Source organism: Oryzias latipes, chromosome 13 (assembly GCF_002234675.1).
Source record: "Oryzias latipes chromosome 13, ASM223467v1".
Lineage (NCBI taxonomy): Eukaryota > Metazoa > Chordata > Actinopteri > Beloniformes > Adrianichthyidae > Oryzias > Oryzias latipes.
In genome coordinates, this window is record NC_019871.2 from 4,231,988 (window position 1) to 4,255,332 (window position 23,345).

General features: G+C 45.3%; 3 protein-coding genes across 4 annotated transcripts; all 3 read right to left on the reverse strand.

Moving 5' to 3' along the window:
* Window positions 1-3,203: 3,203 nt before the first annotated feature.
* LOC101161862 (gastrula zinc finger protein XlCGF26.1) lies at window positions 3,204-7,700 on the reverse strand. 2 transcript variants are annotated; one of them, XM_023961725.1, is made up of 8 exons: window positions 7,398-7,699; window positions 6,105-6,203; window positions 5,840-6,029; window positions 5,671-5,741; window positions 5,428-5,535; window positions 5,051-5,312; window positions 3,805-4,550; window positions 3,204-3,729 (listed from the first exon to the last, which is right to left on the reverse strand). In XM_023961725.1, exons 1-8 carry the CDS (start codon window positions 7,545-7,547, stop codon window positions 3,463-3,465), a joined length of 1,893 nt encoding a protein of 630 aa, XP_023817493.1. In that variant the 5' UTR covers window positions 7,548-7,699; the 3' UTR covers window positions 3,204-3,462. The 2 variants fall into 2 exon arrangements, with proteins under 2 accessions (XP_023817493.1, XP_023817492.1); XM_023961724.1 differs by having other exon boundaries at window positions 5,840-6,203; window positions 7,398-7,700.
* An 845-nt stretch (window positions 7,701-8,545) lies between these two features.
* On the reverse strand, window positions 8,546-18,558 carry LOC101163753 (zinc finger protein 62). Its single transcript, XM_020708050.2, has 6 exons — window positions 17,968-18,558; window positions 15,558-15,799; window positions 15,133-15,220; window positions 13,367-14,964; window positions 10,596-10,935; window positions 8,546-10,238 (listed from the first exon to the last, which is right to left on the reverse strand). Exons 1-6 carry the CDS (start codon window positions 18,365-18,367, stop codon window positions 8,872-8,874), a joined length of 4,035 nt encoding a protein of 1,344 aa, XP_020563709.2. The 5' UTR covers window positions 18,368-18,558; the 3' UTR covers window positions 8,546-8,871.
* LOC110016280 lies at window positions 10,249-13,145 on the reverse strand. The gene is made up of 2 exons (XM_023962065.1): window positions 12,764-13,145; window positions 10,249-10,935 (listed from the first exon to the last, which is right to left on the reverse strand). Exons 1-2 carry the CDS (start codon window positions 12,878-12,880, stop codon window positions 10,528-10,530), a joined length of 525 nt encoding a protein of 174 aa, XP_023817833.1. The 5' UTR covers window positions 12,881-13,145; the 3' UTR covers window positions 10,249-10,527.
* Window positions 18,559-23,345: the final 4,787 nt, after the last annotated feature.

Genomic DNA, 23,345 nt, shown 5'->3' on the forward strand with positions numbered 1-23,345 from the left:
TTCCAGTGGGCTTTTAATTGTGATTTTAACCTAAATAAAGGAAAAATAAAAACTGTTATTTTCTAGGACATAGTTTCTGCAGAGCGGCAGTAGCTCATAAGAAATTCGCCCCAGAGTTGTGGATGGCGTGGATTAAGGCTGCCCTTATTTCCCATCATCCCTTTGTCACATTCTCTCCCACTAGCTTACAGCCTCACACACCCCCAGGCTAGCATTGCATCAAAAATGTTGAGCTATATCAGATCTGTCCAGCCGTACAGTTTGAATCCAGATTCCAGCTCAGACGAGGAAAACAAAGACGTTCCTGGTTGTAGTCGTCCACACATGGATGCATCGCGCAGGGAGCTTTTAGCAGCCCAGCAGACTTTAAACGTCATGATTGCAGTTCTTTATATGCTGGCTTACCCAAGCCATCCATAGCCAGGCTGCAGATGGTCCAAAATGCAGCTGCCAGATTCATTTGTGGAGCAGGTACAGCACCTTCTAACCTCTCCAGTCTGCTTTTAAGATACCCCCCCCTAAAGTCCTCTTGTTCCAACGACCAGCTTTTGTTGATGGCTCCCAGAAAAAAATGTAAGTTTCAGGCGGACTGTTGGCTCCTAAACTATGGAAGCAGTTGCCACCGGCAATAAGAGAGCTTTAAAAAAGAATTGTTCCTCCATTTTAGCGATTTAGCATCAGCCTTGTCCTGGTTTTCATCTCTTTTATTAGTTTTATGCGTTTTAGTCTTTTTTATTTATGTCTCTACGATGTTTTAATTTGGTTTTATGCTTTGAAATCTTGAATGTTTTGTTCTCCATGTGTACAAGTTCGCCATAAATAAATAAATGATGATGATAAAAACGATATTTTTCAGACAGGATATTTTTTTCTATCTGCTCCTGATTTTATGAGGATTTGTCTCAAAACAATCCTCAGAAATGCAAGTTTGACTTTCATTTTCTTTACACGTCATCCATCATGAGAAAAATACCACAAGAACATGATAAAAACGCACTTTTCATTGGAGGGGATCTTTAAAGACACCATGAAAGCAGCGCGGCTCTTTAACATTTCAAGTAAAAACCTGTTTATAGGTAACCTGATCGCTCTGTTGCTCAGTGATAACCTGGCAAACAGTCAGAGATGGAGCTTCCCTCTGTTATAACGAGGAGAGGCGACCGCTGTAGTCAGGACAGAGAGTTATAGACGACGTTAAACCCACTAGCATCATTCAACCTTTCTGTGCATTTTAAGGAATAAAGCTTGAAACCATTGAGCACCAAATAATCGGACAGTGGGGGGGGGGGGGGGGGGGGTCCTGCTTTGAATCCCTCTGTTAAGCAAGTTTTACATCACTATTTTGTTGAAGAAAACTCCACTAGCATAAATTCAGGAGAGTTTATTTTCTGGACTTTTCTAGAACGGACACCCTGACCCCCCCCCCCCCCCCCCCCCCCCCCCCCCCACTGTGAACTGAAAACAAGAGCCTTACGTGGACGGATCTGGACCTGTTGGAGCGCATCCATTGCCTCATCCTTCGGCAGCGCCCCGTCCCAGCAGGCGCAGGGCTCTGATCCCGGAGCAGCTCTGCTGTCATCAGGCAGAGAAAGTCTTCTGTCAGGAGAGCAGAACGCTGCTGCCAAATAGGGCAGCAGATCAATGCTGCAAAGATCCATGTTTCCACAGACTGCAGATACAGCAAGCCAATGGCATCATCGGCATTTCTGCAGCAAAAAAGGACTAAACTACTGATGGTTTTGTCCTATTTAGCTGACTGTGTTGATTTGAAAAGCGGAGTTTATTCTACTGACTTCTGATCCTCTTGGCTTGCCATATTTGGAGATGACCTTTCAGATGCTCTCCAGTCAGCTCTGCTTAAACCAATTGGAGAGGAAAAAAACCAGTGTAGAATCACTGACACGTGTAATGGGCTATGCAGGTCGGTGAGTTGGTTTTTTTTTGGGCGTTTGTTCTGCATTTGTGCGTCCGACAGCGGGAATCGATCCTGTGTGACCCACAGGGAGTCGACACACTAACGGATGGTTTCAGGACTGACTGTGATGTGGAGCGCCACGGTTATTGAGGTTAACCTTCAGGACAACATCCATAACTTGAATTCTGTGTCATGTGATCCTGAAACCCGTTTGAGGAAAACAAAAACCTAAAATTCTCTCAATCTTCTATCGGAAAGTTTGATTTTTCTGTTAGTTTTTTTCCGACATTCATACTTTGACAAGATATAGAAATCAGGGAGAAAAATAAGAGATTCATACATTTTAAGATCTGAAAAGTTCAGAAAACAGGATGATGCTTTTCTCCAAACATTATGCATTAAAATACAGCTTTATTTTAGGTTAAATTTATCAAATATTCAGATTTTTTTGGAGTGTTTTGTAAAGTAGCTTGCTTTTTTTTTTGCATCTACTTTGCTTCTGTTCTCTACAGGTCGGCTTGAGCTGGTTCTTCTGGTTGGACTGTGTGTGCATGCACGCCTTTGTGCATTTGTTAAACTCCAGAACACAACATCTAGCTCAACCCCGTCCTCTTTTGCTGACCTGACGCGATTCCTTTTTCTATAGACGCCATCTCTCTCAGCCCCATGCACTTCCTCCGTCAACGCTCTGAGCTGCAATCTGGAAGGGATTAAAGCAGCTTGACCTGGGCAGCTTCTATGGCAGACGTGCACGGAGCCAGCTGCTCGGTGTTCACGCTGACGTACAGCGCAGAGGTTTAGGAGTGAGCCGACGCTGAGCTGAAAACAAACCAAAACCAGTGTTTCTGTGCAGAAGAGATAAAAAGAAGTTGAAAATCTTTTGATCCAAATGGATTCAATGAAACTAAAAAGATGTCAGCAGTTACAGTTTACAGGTGAAGCCAAAGGAAAAGCTCGTGGACTGTGGCGCCATCTTTTGGCCGGGAATGTAAGAGGGGTAGCATCTGCAGAAGGGGGAGAATTTGGCAACCCGTGGATCCATTTTCAGAACCCCCTTTCGGGGGGTTGCTGGAGCCTATCCCAGCTTCTGTTGGGCAAAGGCACGGTACACCCTAAGCACATCGCCAAACTGTCGCAGGGCCACGCAATTTAGAGTAACCAGCCAAACTGATGCCTGTTTTTGGAGAGTGGGAGGAGCCTGGAAAAAAACCTGCATTGTCAGGACTTGAACCTTGCTGTAAGGAGTGCTAACCACTGCGCCACTGTTCAGCCATATCAAAAACAACACTTTTAAACAAATCCAAAACACTTTAATTTGTAAAAAAAAAAAAAAAAGTCCATGTTTGTTGTTTTTTGTCTACAGGTGCTGTGAAAACCGTTTCAGGTGTTTGTAGGACTTTGACGTTGAGGTAAGAAAACTGTTTCAAAAGGTTTAGTGATGTTAGTGCAAAAAGAGAGTCAGATCTGTGAACTTCTCCCTCTTCGTTCAGGACGATGACGATGGTCTTGTTTGTTGGGTTCAGCTCCGACGGACGCTCGGACGACCTTCAGATGTAGACGCACTTGTGCTCCTTCAGGTTCCTCATGTAGGAGAAACTCTTACCGCACTTGTCGCACATGAACGGCTTCTCTCCGGTGTGAATCTGCTGGTGGGCTTTCAGGCTGTTCCCCTGGCTGAAGCTGCGGCCGCAGACGTCGCAGCTGAAGGGCTTCTCGCCGGTGTGGATGCGCTGGTGTCTGTTCAGGTTGCCCGTGTTGCTGAAGTGCTTCCCGCAGACGTCGCAGCTGAACGGCTTCTCTCCGGTGTGGACCACCTGTGTGGGGAGGGGAAAGGTCATTGGTTCTGGACGTGATCACCTGACGAGTCGCGTTGGTGGATTTAAACGGACCTGATGCGACTTGAGGCTGCTGTGCTGCGTGAACCTGCGGCCGCAGATCTTGCAGGCGAACGGCCGCTCGCCGCTGTGCATCTTGGCGTGAATCTTCAGGTAGCTGGAGGACTTGAAGCTCTTCCAGCACACGCTGCAGCTGTGGGGTCGGTCCATGGTGTGGTGCTGCTGGTGCAGGCGCAGCTCCGTGATGGAGCAGAGCCGCTGGCCGCAGATGGTGCAGGTGCAGGGGATGCTCACCGCATGCGTCTGCAGGTGTTTGCGAAAGGAGTCCACACATGCGACGGTTTCGCCGCACGCCACGCAGGCCAGCGCGCTCTGGTCTGAGTGCGTGGTCTTCTGGTGCGTCTTCAGGGTGCTTTTCTGGATGAAGCACTTGCCGCAGGTCTCGCAGCTGAAGGGACGCTCCCCGGTGTGGATGCGCTGGTGGCTTTTCAGGGTATCGGCCTGGTTGAAGCTTTTCCCGCAGGTCTGACACATGTAGGGCTTTTCGCCCGTGTGGATGCGCAGGTGGCGCTGCAGGTTGCCGTGGATTGTGAAGCTCTTGCTGCAGTACTGGCAGTTGTAGGCGCGCTCTCCGGTGTGGACCATCTGGTGCATTTTCAGGCTGTGCGCTCGGTAGAAACTCTTACCGCAGACCTCGCAGCAAAACGGACGCACGTCTGCGTGAAGGCGCTGGTGGTTTCTCAGGAGCTGCTTCAGGGTGAAGGCCTTTCCGCAGGTGTCACAGACGTGGGGTCTTTCTCCTGTAAAAGATAAACGGCCCTTCATCATCTGAGTAGCATCTGACCCCCAGCGTGTTCCTCAAAAGGACATGAACACATGTAAACCCAACCTGGCTGGAAGTACTGGCACCACCGTTTCCTGTTTTCTTTCAAAAATATTTCTATCTGGATGTAAATAAGATAAACATCATAAGCCCATGGAGCTGGAGTGGTCGCGCCCGCTACAACGGCACCCACGCCGGCCAACCGCCCGTGGGCCAGCAGACCCTGAGTGGCGCCGCTCGCTCCCTGGCGCACTATGCTGTCCGCCGGGCGGCGGGCTAACGTATCGGGCTGGATGCCTTCTGCTCCATGGGCTCTGTGACAGGCTGGCGATCCGTCCCAGGGTGTATCCCGCCCGCGCCTAAGGACACCGCAGCTGCTCTCCTGACAGGAATGCTGTGCCGTTGTGGTGTCGTCACTTCTCCCCAGTACATGACGTCGGTCCAGGCTGTTTGGGGGAGGACAGACTCGTGACTTACCCGTATGCAGCAGCATGTGAGCGTCGAGGCTCCTCTGGAAGGAGAAGCCTCGGCCGCACTGGGTGCAGAGGAACGGCTTCTCCGTGTTGGCTTCGTGGACGGCTTGGTGGGCTTTCAGCTGCAGCAGCTTGGTGAAGGTTTTCCTGCAGTGCTTGCAGCTCAGAGGCGGACCCTCCCGCTTTGCCCGGACGCTGAGAGATTTGAGCTTCGGGACCCGTTTGGGTCTGACGGTGTACTCTGGGTCGCTGTCGTCCGGTTCCATCTGACAGAGGATTGACACCATCGTTTCAGTTTCCTCCATCCTCAAACACAGATAAAAATCTATTCCAGGGGAATCACTATGTGAAAAGCATCAAAGAAGGCGTCTGCGAACCCACCTGCTGATCTGGACCACCTCCATCGTACAGAACCGGGTCCTCTGTGTGCTGAACAGAGTCAGGAGCCTCCACCCCCTCCTCCTTTATGAGGACCGTCTGAGCGTTGTCCTGACAGGAAGAAAGATGTCACTCAAACCTGACTTTGGACACTTATTTTCTTTGAATATTGTACCAAAGTTCCTAAATGCAGTTTCTATGACAACGCCGTAAAAGAGGAAAGACGAAGATGCGGGTGGAGTTTACCTCGTATGTTCTGCCTTTCCACAGATGGATTATGGGAGATCTCTTCACTCCAGTGTTACCGACGGTCACCACTGAATAAAATAAATATAACAAAGGAATGTTTGATGGAAGTCATAAAGGGAATGGTCCGGTCCGGCAGGCCTCATGTCTGTCTGGAGTGGTTCTTCACCTCTACGACTCTTCCTCCCTGAACGCTGGACACCCTCTCCAATTCCCCCGCCATTCGGGGTGCTCCTCCTCTCCGCCCGCTCTGCTGCCTCCCCCCGCCCGCCGTTGCCCTCCAGCACCAGCTTCAGCTCCATCTCCACCACCTCCAGTTTCCTCTTCAGCTCCGCGGCCTCGGCCGCCCCCTGGGACACCTTCAGACCACAGAGAGACCCTCCTAAGCAGACAGCTGAGGGGGGGCTGGTGACGGCAGAGCAGGAGTCGTGTACCTGCTGCTGCAGATCGGAAGAACACTCGCGGAAAAGCTGGCCGATCTTCTCTGCAGCTTCACGGACCAAAGGCGCCGTGAAGAGCCTGAGCTGGAGCATCTAAAGAAGAGGAGAAAAACTCCAATCTGTGCTGAGAACCTCATGAAACTGATCAAGAAAATCCTCATCACACTTACAGACACAAAGAGTGATGAGTCAGAAGAAAACAGGGTTCGTTATTCAGAATGGAGACGATGAAATGTTTTGATACAAACAAGTACAGAGTCAGACTGAACTTTGTCACCGTTAAACTCAAAGACCGCAAATCAGAAATGTTCAGGTTTTGTTTAATAAACCAATCATTAAAAAATGTTTTTGGTTTAAATAGTCGAGACTAAATCCTGTCAATAAGTAAATAAATAAGAAGCGAAATGTTGCTACCGAAAACAAACAGTTAAAGTTACATTTTGAATGACAAGAAGTTATCTGGATTATTGCGTTAGTTCTGCTCATAAAATCTCTAATATACTTAAAATGTTTTCAACTATGGCCGGATACAGGCATGAGCTTGGGGGGGGGGGGGGGGGGGGGGGGGGCTAAATGCTGTAACCCCCCTGTAATGATCCACAAAAATCTACAATTACCTAAAAAATACAAATTAAAATAACACAAAAAACCCCACAATTAGAGCAACCAAAAAATAAAAATACAGTAGAACACAAGGGAAAAAAAGTAAATATATGTGGACACAAATCACATTTTAAACATGAGAAGATAAAATTTATCTTAGTGTTTAAGTAATTATTAGAACTTGGAAGATTAAAATATCTAATAAAGTATGACAGGAAGAAGCAGATCATCAAAATAAAAGCCTCCTTTTCTATGTGTATTGGCTGTTTTTTTTTAAAGAATTTTTGTTACTATATCAACAAACACTATTAAAATTTTGACATAAGCTAAAAAAATAATTACAAAAGTTTCTATAGCTATACCGATGTGTATTATTATTAGAGCCTCTTTAAGGCGAAACCTGTAGCTCCGACGCCGCTAGATATACAGTAAATAGATAAGCCTCAGTCAAGATGGCGTCTGTTTCTGGTCTTTTCGGTGTCGTTTATTTCATTTTGAGCACCCCACAATATGATTCTTTAGCTTCTGTTTTAATGACGAACACTGAAACAGACAGAACAACGTAAACACAGGATTAAAATAAATGCTAACTAAAGCTAGCTGCTCTATTTCTATGATGAACCAACTCCTACGCATGAACGGAAGCAGCAGTGGCTCCGGAGCCGCGCGCGCTGTTCCGCGTACCTTCTCGTCGGCGGAGCCTTCGGTGTTTTCACTCACACACGGAGACAATCCAGTTGAGTTACGGTCGCCGGGATCTCTAGACATTTCCGACACGGTTGCGTTTATAAGTTCATCCAAAATGGAGGAAACTTTCACCTCCAGACCATCCATTCCGACAAAGTCCGAGTGAGTTCGGGTCGGTCCTGAACTACAGGTTCATGTCAGTTTGTTCACTTCGTTGCTGCAGTTGTTTTTAATGAAGAGAAAGGCACGCACGCGGGTTCAACGGGACACTTCTTCTACCGGTTCAATCTTTTCAAAATAAAAGCATTACCGAAACAAAACAAAAAAACATTGGGGTTTACTACAAATAATGGGCTGAAGTTCTACTTGGACTGTAAAATGTCTCCAAAAATGGAGACGTCGGCTATGTTCGAATTCCCTCCCCAACATCTAAAAAACTATACACAACACATAACCTTTCAGCGTTTCACAGTCCACTTTCATCCAGTGACTTCCATTACAAAAAACATTCAACATGTTTAAAAATCTAATTTTGTGAAAGTACATTTTGTTAATTATATATATATATATATATATATATATATATATATATATATATATATATATATATATATATATATATATATATATATATATATATATATATATATATTTTTTTTTTAACTTTAGCTTTAACAAAAAGTGGAACATTTTTATAAACCTGGCAAAAAGACAAATTTTACTATTTTGTACTTTTCTTTAAAATAAGTGTGCCACAGGGTAAGCGATAAAGGCGACCATTGTTCCTTATTTCATTAAAAAAAAAAAGCCTTAAGAGCAAGTCATGATAAACAAAATAAAGTTGATCTTTTAGTTGCAACTTTTATTACTACTTTAGTTCTCATTACAAACTAAAGACATTAAAAACAACAAAAATTAGGATCCGGATGACACAAAACCAACTGGCTAACATCATCTCCGGGGAAAAATTTCTTTTCTAGTCGATTCAGTCTCTCCAGGAATAAAATGTAAAGTAAATGCCTGTGGTTTGTGTTTCTAAAGCTCAATTATTGTCATTTTGGCCAATTATGATGTAACTGAACTTAAACCTTGGAAATAGTTGTAAACATAGTTGTTGGAAAATGCTCAGTGAAATCATCATAGAGTCACAGATTTATATTGTTATTTTTTTCATCAAAAGGCCACACCCCTTTGAGTACAGTTACTAAATGTAACCACAGAAAAAATAGTTTTGAAATCAGACTGTAAATGTTTGTTTTGGTTGTGATTTTGGGCCAGACATCATCAGCATGTCGTGGAGTTCCTCAGGGCTCGGTTCTCTGACCTGTTCCTCATGTATGAGTGGGTCAGATCGCGCAAACATATATATGCAGATGACACTCAGCTATATGTCACCAAACGACTGCAGTTCATTAGATCCTTTTAAACTCCGTTAGACGTTGAAAAAAGCACTTTGAGACCCCCGAACATCTCAAGACGCAGTGATGGATCTGCCGGACATTTTGTTACTGCACTTGTGTCTCTTCAGTAGCCTGGACTCAGAGAAGCTCCTCCTGCAACTGCTGCAGGAATGCGGCTTCTCTCCCGTGTGGAGCTGCATGTGAAACTTGACGTGTCCGAGCTGTCGAAAGCGCGTCCCGCACACCTCGCACTCGTAGGGCTTCTCCCCCGTGTGAACCCGCTGGTGTCTCAGCAGGTTTGTGTAGATCCTGAAGGTCTTGTCGCAGTGTTGGCACCTGTGCGGCTTCTCCCCGGAGTGCTGCAGCATGTGGGACGTCAGCGCCTTGCGGATGATGAAGGTTTTCCTGCAGACGTCGCAGGCGAACGGCCGTTCTCCGGAGTGGACCCGTTGGTGGTACTGGTACGTGGCTTTGTAATGGAAAGACTTGCCGCATTTGTCGCAGGTGTACTGCGGGTTTTTGGAGTGGATGAGTTCGTGTCTCCTCAGCGACCCGGTGGAGTCGAAGCTCCTTCGACAGGTTGTGCAGCTGAAGGGCGTCATGTCCGTCGTGGTTTTGTCCTGTCGGTAGATGACTCTGCGGCTTCCTCTAACTTGGCTCCTCCTCCCCGTGACCCGCTTCTCCTCATGAGTCCTCTGATGCTTCCTGAGCTGACAGTTGTAGAGGAACGTCTTCCCGCATAGGTCGCACATGAACGCCTTCCGTTCTCCGTGGAGGAGCATGTGCGCCTTCAGCTTGTTGTCGTGCATGAAGCTCCGCCCACAGACTTTGCACGTGCAGGGCTTTTCGCCCGTGTGAAGACGCATGTGTCTCCTGAGGTTGTGCTGAAACGTGAAGCCCACGCCACACACCTCGCATGTAAAGGTCTTGCCTCTGTGCACGGCTTGGTGCGCTCTGAGCGAGCGCCTCCTGGTGAAAGCCTTCCCGCACGCCGCGCACACGTGAGGCTGCTCATTGGCGTGAACGCTATGGTGGCTCTGCAGGGTGGCAGCGTCCCCAAAGGTCTTGCCGCCTGGCTTCTCCGCGGCGTGCACAGACTCGTGAGTGTGCAGGTTGTGTTTGGTTTTGAAGGCCTTCTGGCAGACGTAGCAGACGAAAGGTCGCGCGTCGGTGTGCACCAGCTGATGCCTCTTCAGGCCCGTTCTGCTCTTGAAGGTCTTGCTGCAGAGCTGACAGGAGAAGCTGGCCTGGATCTTCTCTTGGTGTCGCAGCAGATGGTTCTGGAAGGTCACAGAGGTCCTGAATGTTCTGGGGCACTGGTCGCAGGCGAAAGGCCTCAGCTCTCCGTGGGTGTCCGTGTGCTTCGTCACAAACAACTTCCTGTTGCTGCTGAGCACTGCTTCCTGTGTCCTGTTTGGACCGCTACAATCCTTCACAGCTGCAGGACACAAACCAATTGTTTTAGGACATCAACTCCTAACTTAGAGACCCATTCCAAAGAAAATAGGCTTTTTAACATGGCCTTGTGGCCTTTTTCTTACGATGGAGGAAAAATATAATGGTTAATTATAAATATTACAGATTAAAATTGCATTTCTGAGTATGTCGAAACATGTTAGGTATGTGAAAAAACACAACCGTGTCTGATAATAGAAAAACCCAAGAAGTCAAGTCAAATACAGGTTTTGAAAAGTTGATGGAATTATTTTCATCAACTTTTAATTATTTCAGATTTTCTTAACCAGACTGTAAATGATCACTTTGTCAAAGTTATTTCTCAGTTCCAGTAACTTACCGTCATCTCGGCCCACCTGAGCAGCAGATGAGGATTCTTCATCTTCTCCATCCTCCTGCTGTGCATCCGTCCTCCTCATCAGCCTTCCAAAGGGCTTCAGACGGAAGAGCAGGCCGCTCTGCTGGAACAGCACGGGGCAGCCGCTCAGGACGCTCTCCCGCCACCGCCGCGCGTCCTCCACGTTTCTGGTCGCGCTCTGCAGCTCGGCCTCCAGCCGCTCCAGCTGAGCCTTCAGGGCGGAGTTCTCCGAGAGCAGAAGAGACGACATCTGCGAGAAAACGCAGCAGATCTTTCTGCTCGTCTCCCTGGACAACATCTCCCCTGTGGCGCCAAAGCCCGACTGTGGGGATGAAGATCGGTGAGATGTAATAGATTACAAATACATCATAATGACGTGATGCTCATTTAACTCAGTGTAAGATTTTTATTTACATATTTAGACAAACTGATTTGATAAATTGAAGCTAATATATTATTTTACTTTTTCACTTTGGATTATCTACTTTTATTTCTTGAGAAATAATATGAAGTACTCACTTGAGTACTTTTTTAATGTCTGTTACACATTTTAGAAATTATTACATCCAAGTAATTATTAATTTGATTTTAAAAAAATAGCAAGAGTAATTTTTTTCTGGGTGCTTCTTTTAAAATGTTTACATTTAGTTCACATCCTTAAAAAGTATTTTTTAAAAGATTAATACATTTAAATATTACTAGTACTACTTTTGTCAGAATTTGACTGACATAAAATCTGATCCTTGATCTTTTTTTAACTCAAACTTTTGTGAAAATAATGATTCTAAAATGACAAAGGCGCTCAGTTAAACGTAGTACACTTGCTTGAGTATAAGTAAAGCAAGTGTAAAAGTATAGTAATGGAATACTTCTGCAGATTAAATTGGAACAAATTAGGTTTACTATGTATAGACAGTATATAAAAGTAAAGTTCAAGTATGTCGCCCCACTTAGTATTGTTGGAAAAATATAATCTGTCGCTTTGAGATTACTTTCCTTTGTTGCATGTTCAATAAAGTCGAGAAGAAGAAAACCACGGGATTCGGTCGGATTAAGTTTAACAAATTTATTCCCTAACAATATTTCTAAAAACAGAGTAAAACAAAATAAAACAGATCGATCTGGGTGTCCAAAATCAAGGCCTGCAATACGCAAGAGGTTACATTCCGAATTCACATGCAGCTTGTCTGGAGACACAGGAAAATTCCTTGAGTTCAGACTTTTAAGCATGTGGGCAGAACATCCTCCCCCGGGAGCAAATGGCCGCCGAATCTCCGCCTCTGGTCGCTAGAGATTGGCTGACAGAGGAGCCCGCCTTCTTCCTTCAGCCCATCCTTAGAATCACAGCATCTGGTCTCTGGGGGCGAACCTCACAGATAGACACGGTACGGAATCCCCATGGGTGGCAGGAACTGTCACCGCAGGAAGTCGATCCTAGAGCTTTGTTCTTCACACGGGAGCAGATGCCTGTGGCGGTTCCCAGGGATTGAGATGATTGATTCATGATCCAAGTCAGACCTACAACCAAATGGCCTCAGAAGATCAAAGACCATTTTCTCCTGAAGGGGGTTGGAGGTTGGAGCTGCATTCCTGAAACCTCTTTACCTATGCAATTATCAGGAAGTCCCTTTTAATTGAAATTACTGAAACCCACACACAGTAAACCAGAAAGAAAACCTTCAATGAAATAAAGATAAGATAAAAACCTAGGAGAAATGAGAACCACAAAAAATAAATTCCTTCAGTATGAACTAAGTGTACTTGTATTACACTTAAACTAAGACAAACTTGATTTAGACTTTTTTTTTGCTCCTAACGAGGCAATAAAGTATTATGACAATATTTCAATATATAAATATGAAATTCAATTATTGCGTATTTAATTTAATCTTTGTTCAGCTTATTAAAAATGTCTTAAAAGAGCGATTTAAAACTCAGTTGTGCAAATTACTTTTTAACGTTGGCTGACAAAGTCCGCCATGATTGACGTCACTACGCCTTCACTGCTTTAAGTTTCCCTCCCATCTCCTTCCAACAGCGTCTCTGACGGACTGAAAGGCGTTTAGAAAAACCCCAGAGACCGTCCGCGGGTCGAGATGACCCCGAGACACAAACATCACTTCACGAGGACACGCGCCGCTAAAACTCACCTCCATCTTCGCGTTTCCGGTTTGTCGCCCTGAAACCCCCAGCACGTCCACGGCAGCCTCTACGAGCGTGTCCAATATGAACTTTATTTCTACATATAACACATTTTCCGCCATCATTTTTGTTTCGTCGAGCGATTATCAGAGATACAACGGAGGAGCCATTTTTCCGCCGGTAGAAATTAGGTTTTTCAAAATAAAACGCAGTTGGCGCAATCTCTCCCTCTTTTTTTTTTATTAGTGAAACAAGAAATAAAGCTTTCCATTTGTCAAATAACTATAAATTACAAGGGATTTTAAACCCTTAATTTGCATCAATGTACAATGTAAGCTAAAAGGAGGCATTACAATCTAAACGTAATTTCTTTTTACATTTAGCTGTCTTATTTATTCTCTCTCTCTTTTTTTTAAATCAGAACAAAAATATCTCTTTCTTAAAGTTGGTAACAAATCGCTCGCACACACAAAATGATAAATGGCAAAAACAATGATGCTGTCGCCTTGAAGGAATTCTCTGAGTAACAAGAATAAAGAAGTTCAGACAATTCAGATTCGTAACGTCTAATTCCAAACTAATTCCAAGGTTCGGTTGGCGGGCGCCATCTACGACGGTTCACAGGCGTGCTTCTTGAGCTGCCTGGAGTCGGAGAATCCGTGTCCACACTGCTGGCAGGAGTAAAGCTTCTGACCCGTGTGGACCTGCAGGTGGGACTTCAGCTGGTTGGACTGGTGGAACTTCTTCTGGCAGTACCCGCACTCAAACGGTTTCTCGCCGGTGTGGATCCGCATATGCCTGTAGAAGTTTCCGTCGGTCCTGAAGGCCTTGCCGCACTGGTCGCACTTGTAGGGCTTCTCGCCGGTGTGGATGCGCTCGTGCTGCTTTAGGCTGGCGGCCTGGAAAAACCGCTTCCCGCACTTGTCGCAGACGAAGGGCTTCTCGCCCGAGTGACTCCGCTGGTGGTAGCTGAAGGAGTACTTGTTGTGGAAGGCCTTCCCGCAGAGGCTGCAGTTGAACTCCTTCTGCTCGCTGTGGCCTCGCTCGTGGAGTTTGAGCGAAGACGCCGCGCTGAAACCCTTCAGGCATATCTTGCAGCTGAACGGCTTGACAATGACGACCAACTTGTTCTGTCTGCTCTGGAAGAAGGTCGTCTGCCCGCCGTCCACGTCCTGGTTCTTGTTGGCGTGGACGTACCTCTGGTGCATCAGCAGCCGGCAGTTGAAGAGGAAGGTCTTTCCGCAGAGGTCGCACATGAAGGGTTTCCGAGCGCCGTGTATGAGCATGTGGCTCTTGAGCTTGTTGTTGTCCGAGAAGCTCTTGCCGCAGTCCTGGCAGGTGAAGGGCTTCTCCCCCGTGTGAATGCGAAGATGCCGTTTGAGGTTGTTGTTGAGGCTGAATCTGGCCCCGCACACGTGGCAGGTAAACGGCTTCTCCCCCGTGTGGATCATCTTGTGGCGTTTCAGAGCGGTTCCGGTCCGGTACGACCTGTTGCACTGGTCGCAGGTGAAGGGCGAGTCGCCCGTGTGCTTCCGCTTGTGCACCGTCAGGGAGTGGGCGTACTTGAAGGATTCCTCGCACATGGGGCACTTGTACTTCTTGGCGTTGGTGTGAACCATCTGGTGGAAGCGAAGGGTGTCTTTGCTCTTGAACTCCTTGCCGCACGTGGCGCAGCTGAAGGGGCGGTCCTCGGAATGCACCGCCATGTGGCTCTTTAGCTGCACCGATGTCCTGCAGGTCTTGTCACAGAGCTGGCACTTCAACAACTGCTTCCACTTCTCGTGGCGTAGAAGGTGGTTCTCCAAAGACTGCTTAACCCTGAAGGTCTTCTTGCACTGGTCGCACCCGAAAGGCTTGGGCGGCCTCACCTGCTGGTGGCGCTTCAGGTGGTTCTGCAGCGACTCCTCTCTGCGGTACGACCTCTTGCAGTAAGGACACCTGAAAGGAAGCAAGCTTTGTGCCGAACCGTGGCTGGAAAGATGATTCTCCAGAGACGCCTCATCCAGGAAGCTCTCGTGACAGAGCTGGCAGAAAAACTTTCTCTTGTGGAGCTCCACGTGTTTCTTCAAATCACTTTTCCAGTGAAAACCAGAGTCACAGTGTTCACAGAAGAACCGCTTCCCTGCCTGGGACTCCCATCTTCTTAGACTCCTCCCCTGAATTTCAGCTGGACCGCTTTGCTTCTCCTCGGTGCTGCAGGTAGAAGCAGCTGCAAAGTAGAACACAAGCAGAAATGAGAGCTTTATCGTTCCAGCAGATCTGAAGCTGAAGGCCGCAAAGAAAAAAGCTTCCCAGTCGGATCCCTGAGATCCACCTTCCTGCTTTTCTTCTGCAGGGTGGAGGTTCCCAGGGACCAGGACTGGATGGAATCACCTACCTTTGGTGGTTTGTTGCGCCTGCTTCCTTGGCCTCCCCACCTTTCCAGGTTCTTTTTGCTCCACAGGCTCAGAAGAAATGAGAACCGCCTGGGTTAAGACAAAAAACAAACCACTCTTTAGAAGGATTTCTACATTCTGGATTCACCACTGAAGTCTCAGAACATCCACCCATCAGAGCCACCTTAAACCAGAAAGGCCTGACATCTGTCTGAACTAAGGAACCAGGGATGGATCAGGATCACGGTTCTCCCCTGACGTGTTCTGCTGCGAGTTCAGCAGCTGTTCCACGCCCCACCGTGCTTCTGCTGGGTTCTGCGGAACCACCTCTCCACAGATAAATCAAACTTAACAAGAACGGGGGAGGGAACATTTCCGTTCAAATCAATCAGAACAGATCTGAACGCGACGGTGTGAGGTCACCCACCTTTTCCTGGTTGGGGGGGCCTGGCGGCTCGGACCCCGGAGATGCGGGTTTGAGGATGAGCGTTTCTCTGGATAACGACGTGGGAGGCAGCGGCGGCGGAGCATCCACCAACGGCTCCGTGGGAACAGAGTGGGCGGCGTCTGCCGACAGAGGGGGGGAGCCGGGGGCGGACTCTGGAACCTGGTCTGAGGTGGATTCCTGAGGGGACGCGAGGTGATGGAAGGCGGGCTGCAGCGGCCCCCCTGTTTCACAGACAAACGAGTGATGAGGATTACTTAAGTTACTTTTGTTACACACTTTTGCCCCCAGATAACTTTAGTAGCAGACTTAAATTACAATTCATCTCTAAATCCAAATCTAAACCAAAACTCCAGTCATAAACGAAAACCTGCTGTTATTCTGATTCTTGTCACCTCATGGACTTGTGAAATATTTTCTGCACATTTAAACATAAAAATATAAACTTTAACTAAAAATTGTTGAACCAAATTTACTAAACATTTTCAGTAAAATTTTAAAGCAATTTATTTGAAAAGTAAAATCCTGCAAAGAAAGACGTTAATCTAAATAAATGTTTCATCTTTTTTGGTCAAAACTTTGATTGTTCTTCAGGTTTCTGCTCTTGCCGTTTGTTTCCTTATTCCTTGTTTATTTTTTTAGACAAAAGAAAATATTTTATCTTATAAGTTAAGAGCAGAACTGAATATAAAACAGTTGGTTACTGCATCAAAAACTAATATAACAAAATAAAACTGCAAAATAAACTGCAAATTTAGCATTATCACAATATGAAGCTGTGCAATACGTATATCGGAAAATTGTGATAAATGTCCTAAAACAATCCTATGGCAGCCTTAAGTATTTAACTAATTAAATAAATAAACGTATGAATTTGACCAATCGGGTGGACTCCTTTCATGTTTGCTCGCCTCCTATGTAGACGAGGGTCATTTGGAGTTTATTTAAGTTATGTTGACTCTTATTTTTATGAAACTGTTGCAGTGAAATAGAAATGATGCATTTAGCTGTTTTGCTATTTGTTCATGTATCGCAAGTTATATCATCATCACAATGTTGATAATTTATATCGCAAATTGCTAGTTTTCCTCGTATCGTGCAGCCCTGCTGCATATTATCGGATCCCAGAATAAAACAGTGTTTTAGTTAGATTTAACAAAACTACTGTAATAAATGAGATAAAATACACCTTAAATCTGGAACATTTTCATTAAAAAAATGTATTCAATAGCAGAAAAAGTTTACAATCAGGCATTTTTGGGGAAAGTTTGAAGACAGCTTGTCTCCTATTTTGAAGGCACAGGTAATAATGTTTCTATGGTGATCATAAACAAGTGTCTGTGTCACGCGGAGTACCACTGGGTTCGAATCTCAGACCTCTGCTACTTTGCCGTATCGTCAGCCCTGCGGGTCAGACCCTCTAGATTAATAATGTTTTTTATACTTATTATTCTGGACATCAATGGTCAATTAAAAAAATTGCCCAGGACTTATAAATCAATTAATTAGGGATGTCAAATGATTGTGCCAGTTTTAATTAATTACAGACAATTTAAAAAAAACACCAACCATACATTAATCTAATATTCATGTCAGATGGTTGCTTCTGTAAAGTCCTTTACCGATGATAGTGCTCACCTTGAAGGGCACTGTCCCGCTTTTATATCATGGTCACTTTTGAAAAAGGTAAATATTAAATAAATTATTAGTACTTTTAACTTGTTATACTTTAGTTTACATAGTTTTCCCCCAAAAAGTGGACTTTCTACAGTGCGGTGTGATGAGTTGTCACGGTAACGGCTCTTGTTAAGTTCCACGAAGCATCATTTCAGAGGGGAAGTTCAGCTTTTCCCACTCAGTTTGGTTCAGTCACAACAAAGAGACAAAGTCAAAAGTCTAAATTCCTCCTTCTCTTCTGCATCCAAGTGCTCAAAATAATCAAATCCATCAAACCGGTTAAAGGAAACTATTAAATCACTCGTCTTTTCTACCGTCTTTGTAGTGGGAAACGGTTTGTCAGCACAATTATGATAATATTAATAAGATTGCTCAGAACACTCCCTACTATTTTGGATGCGTTAAACTAGACCACTCTGATCTGATGTTTTGTTTTTCTTAATTGTTTGAGATTGAAATAAAAACACCTCTGGGGTTTAGAAGTAAAGGTTTATATTCAATAAATAAAAAACTTCATAAAGTCACTTTTTTGGTTGTATTTTGATCTTTTACTGCCCCACAATGTCACAAATTAAACTTTAAATACCTCAAAATCAGCCTTTTCACTATAATTTAGGTCAGATTAATAATTACAGGTAATAATAATACTCTTTTACTCTGCTGATCATGCCGGAAGCTAGCTCAGATCCAGGTTGACGTATCTTAGCATCCTCACCTGGCTGCTCCGGGTTCGGTTCCTCCTCAGCCTTGGTTCCGCTCTCACTCATGGTCTTCAGCTCCTTCTCCAGCTGCTCCATGTCTCGGCCCAGCTGACCCACTCTGGCCTCCAGCTCCTGCTCCAGCTGGCCGGCTTTCCTCTGCAGAACATCCTCCAGCTGCTCCACTTTGGCCCGCAGGGCCTCGTTCTCCTCGAACAGCTCCGAGCAGAACTCGGTGAAGACTTTGTGGATCTGAACCACCAAACATTTCTCGATTTCCCGGATTTCGCCGGACCGGGCGTCCTCCCACTCCGTGCTCAGAGCCTCTTTGGCGCAGACGTCCCTGAAAACGGATACGGTGGCCTGGATGCCGACTTCCACGATCGACGCCACCTCTCTGCCGAAGCGCGCCTCCATGTTGAGCCTTCAAACGCCACGCGGCATCACAACTGCTGCTTTTAGAACCACAAACCGACCAGAACCGAACCCAAAGCCCCTCTGTTTTTATTTATGTCCTAAATTAGGCTGTCCCGCAGCGAAATGAGTCCGTCTGGGGCCATTTCCGTTTCCGGTGTCACATCTGCGCATGCTCTTCTGCTTCCTGCAGGGTTTACGTGGAATTACTGCCACCTGTCGGTGAGGAGTATGTACAGGTTAAATATATAAACATTTTGGTTTCATGATTATTTGATATATTATTTAAATAATAACAATTATTATTATTATTGAGGTAGAAATATTATATTTTGCAAATTCACAATTAAAACCAACTACTTTATATAATTGAATGTAGAATATATTAACAGTAAATACTGTACAGCAGGGATCACCAACCTTTTTAAAGGATGAGGGCTATTTTATGGGGTTTGAGTAGTACAAAGGGCAACACGGGACCCGTTTACTAAAAAATTGCCAAAGAAAAACAACTAGTATAGACTAGTATAGTAGTAGTCTCTGCCATAATTAGCAGTCATTATTTTAACACTATGATATAACCATGCGAATCATCCACAACACTTTAGACATACCGGATCGGTCGAGGCCCGGGTTAACAACGACCGCCACCGATGCTGTTAACCTACAGGGTGTCGGTGGAAATTTGACTACTGTTGGTCGAAGAAAGAGGGGAGGCAGAAGGGTCCGTGGCCAGAGAGAGAAGGGAAAAGGCAGGAACATAGGTTTGAGAATAGGGACTCTTAACGTTGGCACAATGACAGGGAAAGGCAGAGAGCTGGCAGACATGATGGAGAGAAGGAAGGTAGATGTACTGTGTGTGCAGGAGACAAGGTGGAAGGGCAGCAAGGCACGTAGTATTGGAGGAGGATACAAACTGTTCTATCATGGTGTTGATAGGAAGAGAAACGGGGTAGGAGTGATTCTGAAGGGGGAGTTTGTAAACAGTGTTCTAGAGGTGAAAAGAGTCTCAGACAGGATGATGAGCTTAAAGTTAGAAATCGAAGGGGTGATGGTGAATGTAGTCAGTGGGTATGCGCCACAGGTTGGCTGTGAGTTAGAAGTGAAGGAGAGATTCTGGAGTGAGTTGGATGAGGTCATACAGAGTCTCCCCAGAGGAGAGAGAGTTGTTATTGGAGCAGACTTTAATGGGCATGTTGGTGAGGGCAATAGAGGTGATGAGGAGGTGATGGGCAGGTTTGGTGTGAAGGAAAGGAATCTGGAGGGACAGATGGTGGTGGACTTTGCGAAGAGGATGGAAATGGCTGTAGTCAACACTTACGTCCAGAAGAGAGAGGAACATAGAGTGACATACAGAAGTGGAGGTAGGAGTACCCAGGTGGACTACATCCTATGTAGACGAGGTCATTTGAGAGAGGTTATTGACTGCAAAGTGGTGGTAGGAGAGAGTGTAGCCAGACAGCACCGCATGGTGGTGTGTAAGATGACTCTGGAGGTCAGGAAGAAGAAGAGAGGGAAAACAGAAAAGAAGACCAAGTGGTGGAAGCTACAGAATGAAGAAACTTGTGAGGAATTTAGGCAGAAGTTGAGACAGGTCCTGGGTGGTCAGGATGAGCTTCCAGATGACTGGGAAACTACAGCAGAGATTATCAGGGAAACAGGTAGGAAGGTGCTAGGTGTGTCATCTGGAAAGAGGAAAGACGGTAAAGAGACTTGGTGGTGGAATGAGGAAGTACAGGAATGCGTCCAGAGGAAGAGGTTGGCTAAAAAGAAGTGGGATGTAGAAAGGACTGAGGAAGGTAGACAGGAGTACAAGGAAGCGCAGCGTAGAGTGAAGAGAGAGGTGGCAAAGGCCAAACAGAAAGCTTACGATGAGCTATATGACAGGTTAGACACAAAGGAAGGAGAGAAGGACTTGTACAGGCTAGCCAGACAGAGAGACAGAGATGGGAAGGACGTGCAACAGATAAGGGTGATTAAGGACAGAGATGGAAAGGTGCTAACAACCCAGGAGAGTGTACAGAAAAGATGGAAGGAGTATTTTGAGGAGCTGATGAACGAGGAAAATGACAGGGAAAGAAGGGAGGAAGATGTGGTTGTTGTGGAGCAGGAAGTAGCAGAGATTGGAAAGGATGAGGTTAGGAAGGCTCTGAAAAGGATGAAGAGCGGAAAGGCCGTTGGTCCTGATGACCTACCTGTGGAGGTATGGAAGTGCCTAGGATAGACAGCAGTGGAATTTCTAACAAGGTTGTTCAATAGGATTCTAGAGAGTGAGAAGATGCCTGAGGAATGGAGGAGAAGCGTTCTGGTTCCGATCTTTAAGAACAAGGGTGACACGCAGAACTGCAGCAACTATAGAGGAATAAAGTTGATGAGCCACACAATGAAGCTGTGGGAAAGAGTAGTGGAAGCCAGGCTTGGGAAGAAGGTGGAGATTTGTGAGCAGCAGTATGGTTTCATGCCCCGTAAGAGCACCACTGATGCCATTTTTGCTTTGAGAATGTTGATGGAAAAGTACAGAGAAGGTCAGAAGGAGCTGCATTGTGTGTTCGTAGATTTAGAGAAGGCGTATGACAGGGTGCCGAGGGAGGAGCTGTGGTACTGTATGAGGTCGTCTGGAGTGGCAGAGAAGTATGTCAGAGTAGTTCAGGACATGTATGAGAGAAGTATGACGGTGGTGAGATGTGCTGTAGGTCAGACAGAGGAGTTCAAGGTGGAGGTGGGACTACACCAAGGATCAGCTTTGAGTCCTTTTTTGTTTGCTATGCTGATGGACAGGCTGACAGACGAGGTAAGACAGGAATCTCCCTGGACAATGATGTTTGCGGATGACATTGTAATTTGCAGTGAGAGTAGAGAGCAGGTGGAGGAACAGCTAGAGAGGTGGAGGTTTGCTCTGGAAAGAAGAGGCATGAAGGTCAGTCGTAGTAAGACAGAATACATGTGTCTGAACGAGAGGGATCAAGGTAGAAGCGTTAGGTTACAGGGGGCTGAGGTGAAGAAGGTGCAGGAGTTTAAGTACTTGGGGTCAACAGTTCAGTGTGATGGGGAGTGTGGAAAAGAGGTGAAGAGGCGAGTGCAGGCAGGTTGGAGCGGTTGGAGGAAAGTGTCAGGAGTGTTGTGTGACAGAAGAGTGCCAGCAAGACTCAAAGGAAAGGTGTACAAGACAGTGGTGAGACCAGCTCTGCTCTATGGGTTAGAGACGGTAGCAGTGAGACAGAGACAAGAGGCTGAGATGGAGGTAGCGGAGATGAAGATGTTGAGGTTCTCCTTAGGAGTGACCAGGTTAGACAGGATAAGGAACGAGTACATCAGAGGGACGGCTCATGTTGCCTGTGTTAGCGACAAAGTCAGAGAAGCCAGACTGAGATGGTTTGGACATGTTCAGAGGAGGGATAGTGGATATATTGGTAGAAGGATGTTGGAGATGGAGCTGCCTGGCAGGAGGGCAAGAGGACGGCCAAAGAGGAGATATATGGATGTCTTAACAGAGGACATGAAGTTGGCTAATGTTAGGGTAGAAGATGTTCATGATAGGGTGAGGTGGAAAAGGATGATTTGCTGTGGCGACCCCTGATGGGAAAAGCCGAAAGAGAAAGAAGATTTTAACACTATGATATCATTGCTCTCATATCAATAGTAATTATTTTCTACAATTCTAATCAATGATTTATACAGCAGAAATGACAAGAAAAACACATATAAACGTGAAAAAAATCATTTTATCTGCTCAAACATTTGAAACACTAGTTGCATTAGTGGTCCAAAAAAAACTTTTAAGCCAATGAACTCATAAATCTTCTTGTCAGAAGAACTTTTTGAGTTCTTTGGAAAAAAAATGAAAATTTATCATCTTGTGCAACATTTTCAGCTTAATACTGTTATTTTTTAATAGTTTCTGTGATTTGTAACTAACTGGCTTAATTGTTCTCTATCTAAACATGTGCAGCTCTAAATGAAGCTTTGGTTGATTTTTGGGCATCAGGGATGCAATGAGAAATTGCATCTTCAGAAAAATAGTTAATAAATAAATTATATTTAAAAAAGAAAAGTCAGACGATGTCAGAAACTAGCTTCTATTCTGCTGCTATTAAGCCCCTCCCACTGGGTACAGAGATGATCTATCAAGATCCGCATCCTGCAGCTGTGAATGTGCAATGATAAATATGGCTGTATTGTGTTTTCTATGTATATTTATTGTTGTTTTTATCAACTAAATGCTCCTTTAATCAGCTATTTTAGTCATTATGACTAATTAAAGCACTAATTAGAGAACCCTGGAACAATGGCAACAACATTCAATCCATCCCCACCCCAGTGGGGATATTAAAAGGGTAATATAGAACCATATTTTTCAAAATGCAGACCGCCTGAAGATAAAACCTCAACAGACGTATATATTTTAAAAATTTTGTGTTAAAAAGTGGCACCAGAGTCAGTTGTATCACGTTAGAAAACTGAGTTTACATGGAGTCCACATGGTGGACATCAGTTTGATCCCATTTCTTTACATCGGTGCCTCATTTCAGGTTAAAGTTCAGGTTAAAGAGACTTGGGGATCCATCGGAGTTCAAGAAGACAAAGAAACGTCTGGATTAATATTCAAATTAGATGAAAAAGGAAGTTTCTTGGAAGCAGCGTGATCATTGCTGGACTCAAACCAGCAGCTTTTCGGCAGAGGAGCAGCTCTCCACTGAAGAAAAATGTTCTCCAGGTGAGTCCGCCTCTGATCCCATCAGAGAAGTGTCGGTTTGAAAGGTTCTTTTAGGGTTTTTACAGATAAAGTCCTCCAAAATGTTCAAATTCAAATAAGTTCAGTAAAGACAATAGAACAGATTGCTGTGTTTATTTTAAATTCCATTTTTTCACACTGACCAGTTCGTCCTTCCATCACTTCCGATGTTTAGACGCCGCTTCGTTGGGATGGAAGAAACGTCAGCAAATAAAGTATCTGGATGTAGTTTGAAACATTTCGCTCCTT

Coding starts and splice junctions, on each gene's coding strand:
- LOC101161862 (XM_023961724.1), bottom strand. CDS start 7,547: ATGGATGGTCTGGAGGTGAAAGTTTCCTCCATTTTGGATGAACTTATA. Junction 5,536..5,670: donor GGAAAGGCAGAACATACGAG/GTAAACTCCACC, acceptor TCTTCCTGTCAG/GACAACGCTCAGACGGTCCT. Junction 5,313..5,427: donor GAGGTGGTCCAGATCAGCAG/GTGGGTTCGCAG, acceptor ATCCTCTGTCAG/ATGGAACCGGACGACAGCGA.
- LOC101163753 (XM_020708050.2), bottom strand. CDS start 18,367: ATGGAGGCGCGCTTCGGCAGAGAGGTGGCGTCGATCGTGGAAGTCGGC. Junction 15,800..17,967: donor ACCGAACCCGGAGCAGCCAG/GTGAGGATGCTA, acceptor TCTGTGAAACAG/GGGGGCCGCTGCAGCCCGCC. Junction 14,965..15,132: donor GGCGCAACAAACCACCAAAG/GTAGGTGATTCC, acceptor TCTACTTTGCAG/CTGCTTCTACCTGCAGCACC.
- LOC110016280 (XM_023962065.1), bottom strand. CDS start 12,880: ATGATGGCGGAAAATGTGTTATATGTAGAAATAAAGTTCATATTGGAC. Junction 10,936..12,763: donor CCGGAAACGCGAAGATGGAG/GTGAGTTTTAGC, acceptor TCATCCCCACAG/TCGGGCTTTGGCGCCACAGG.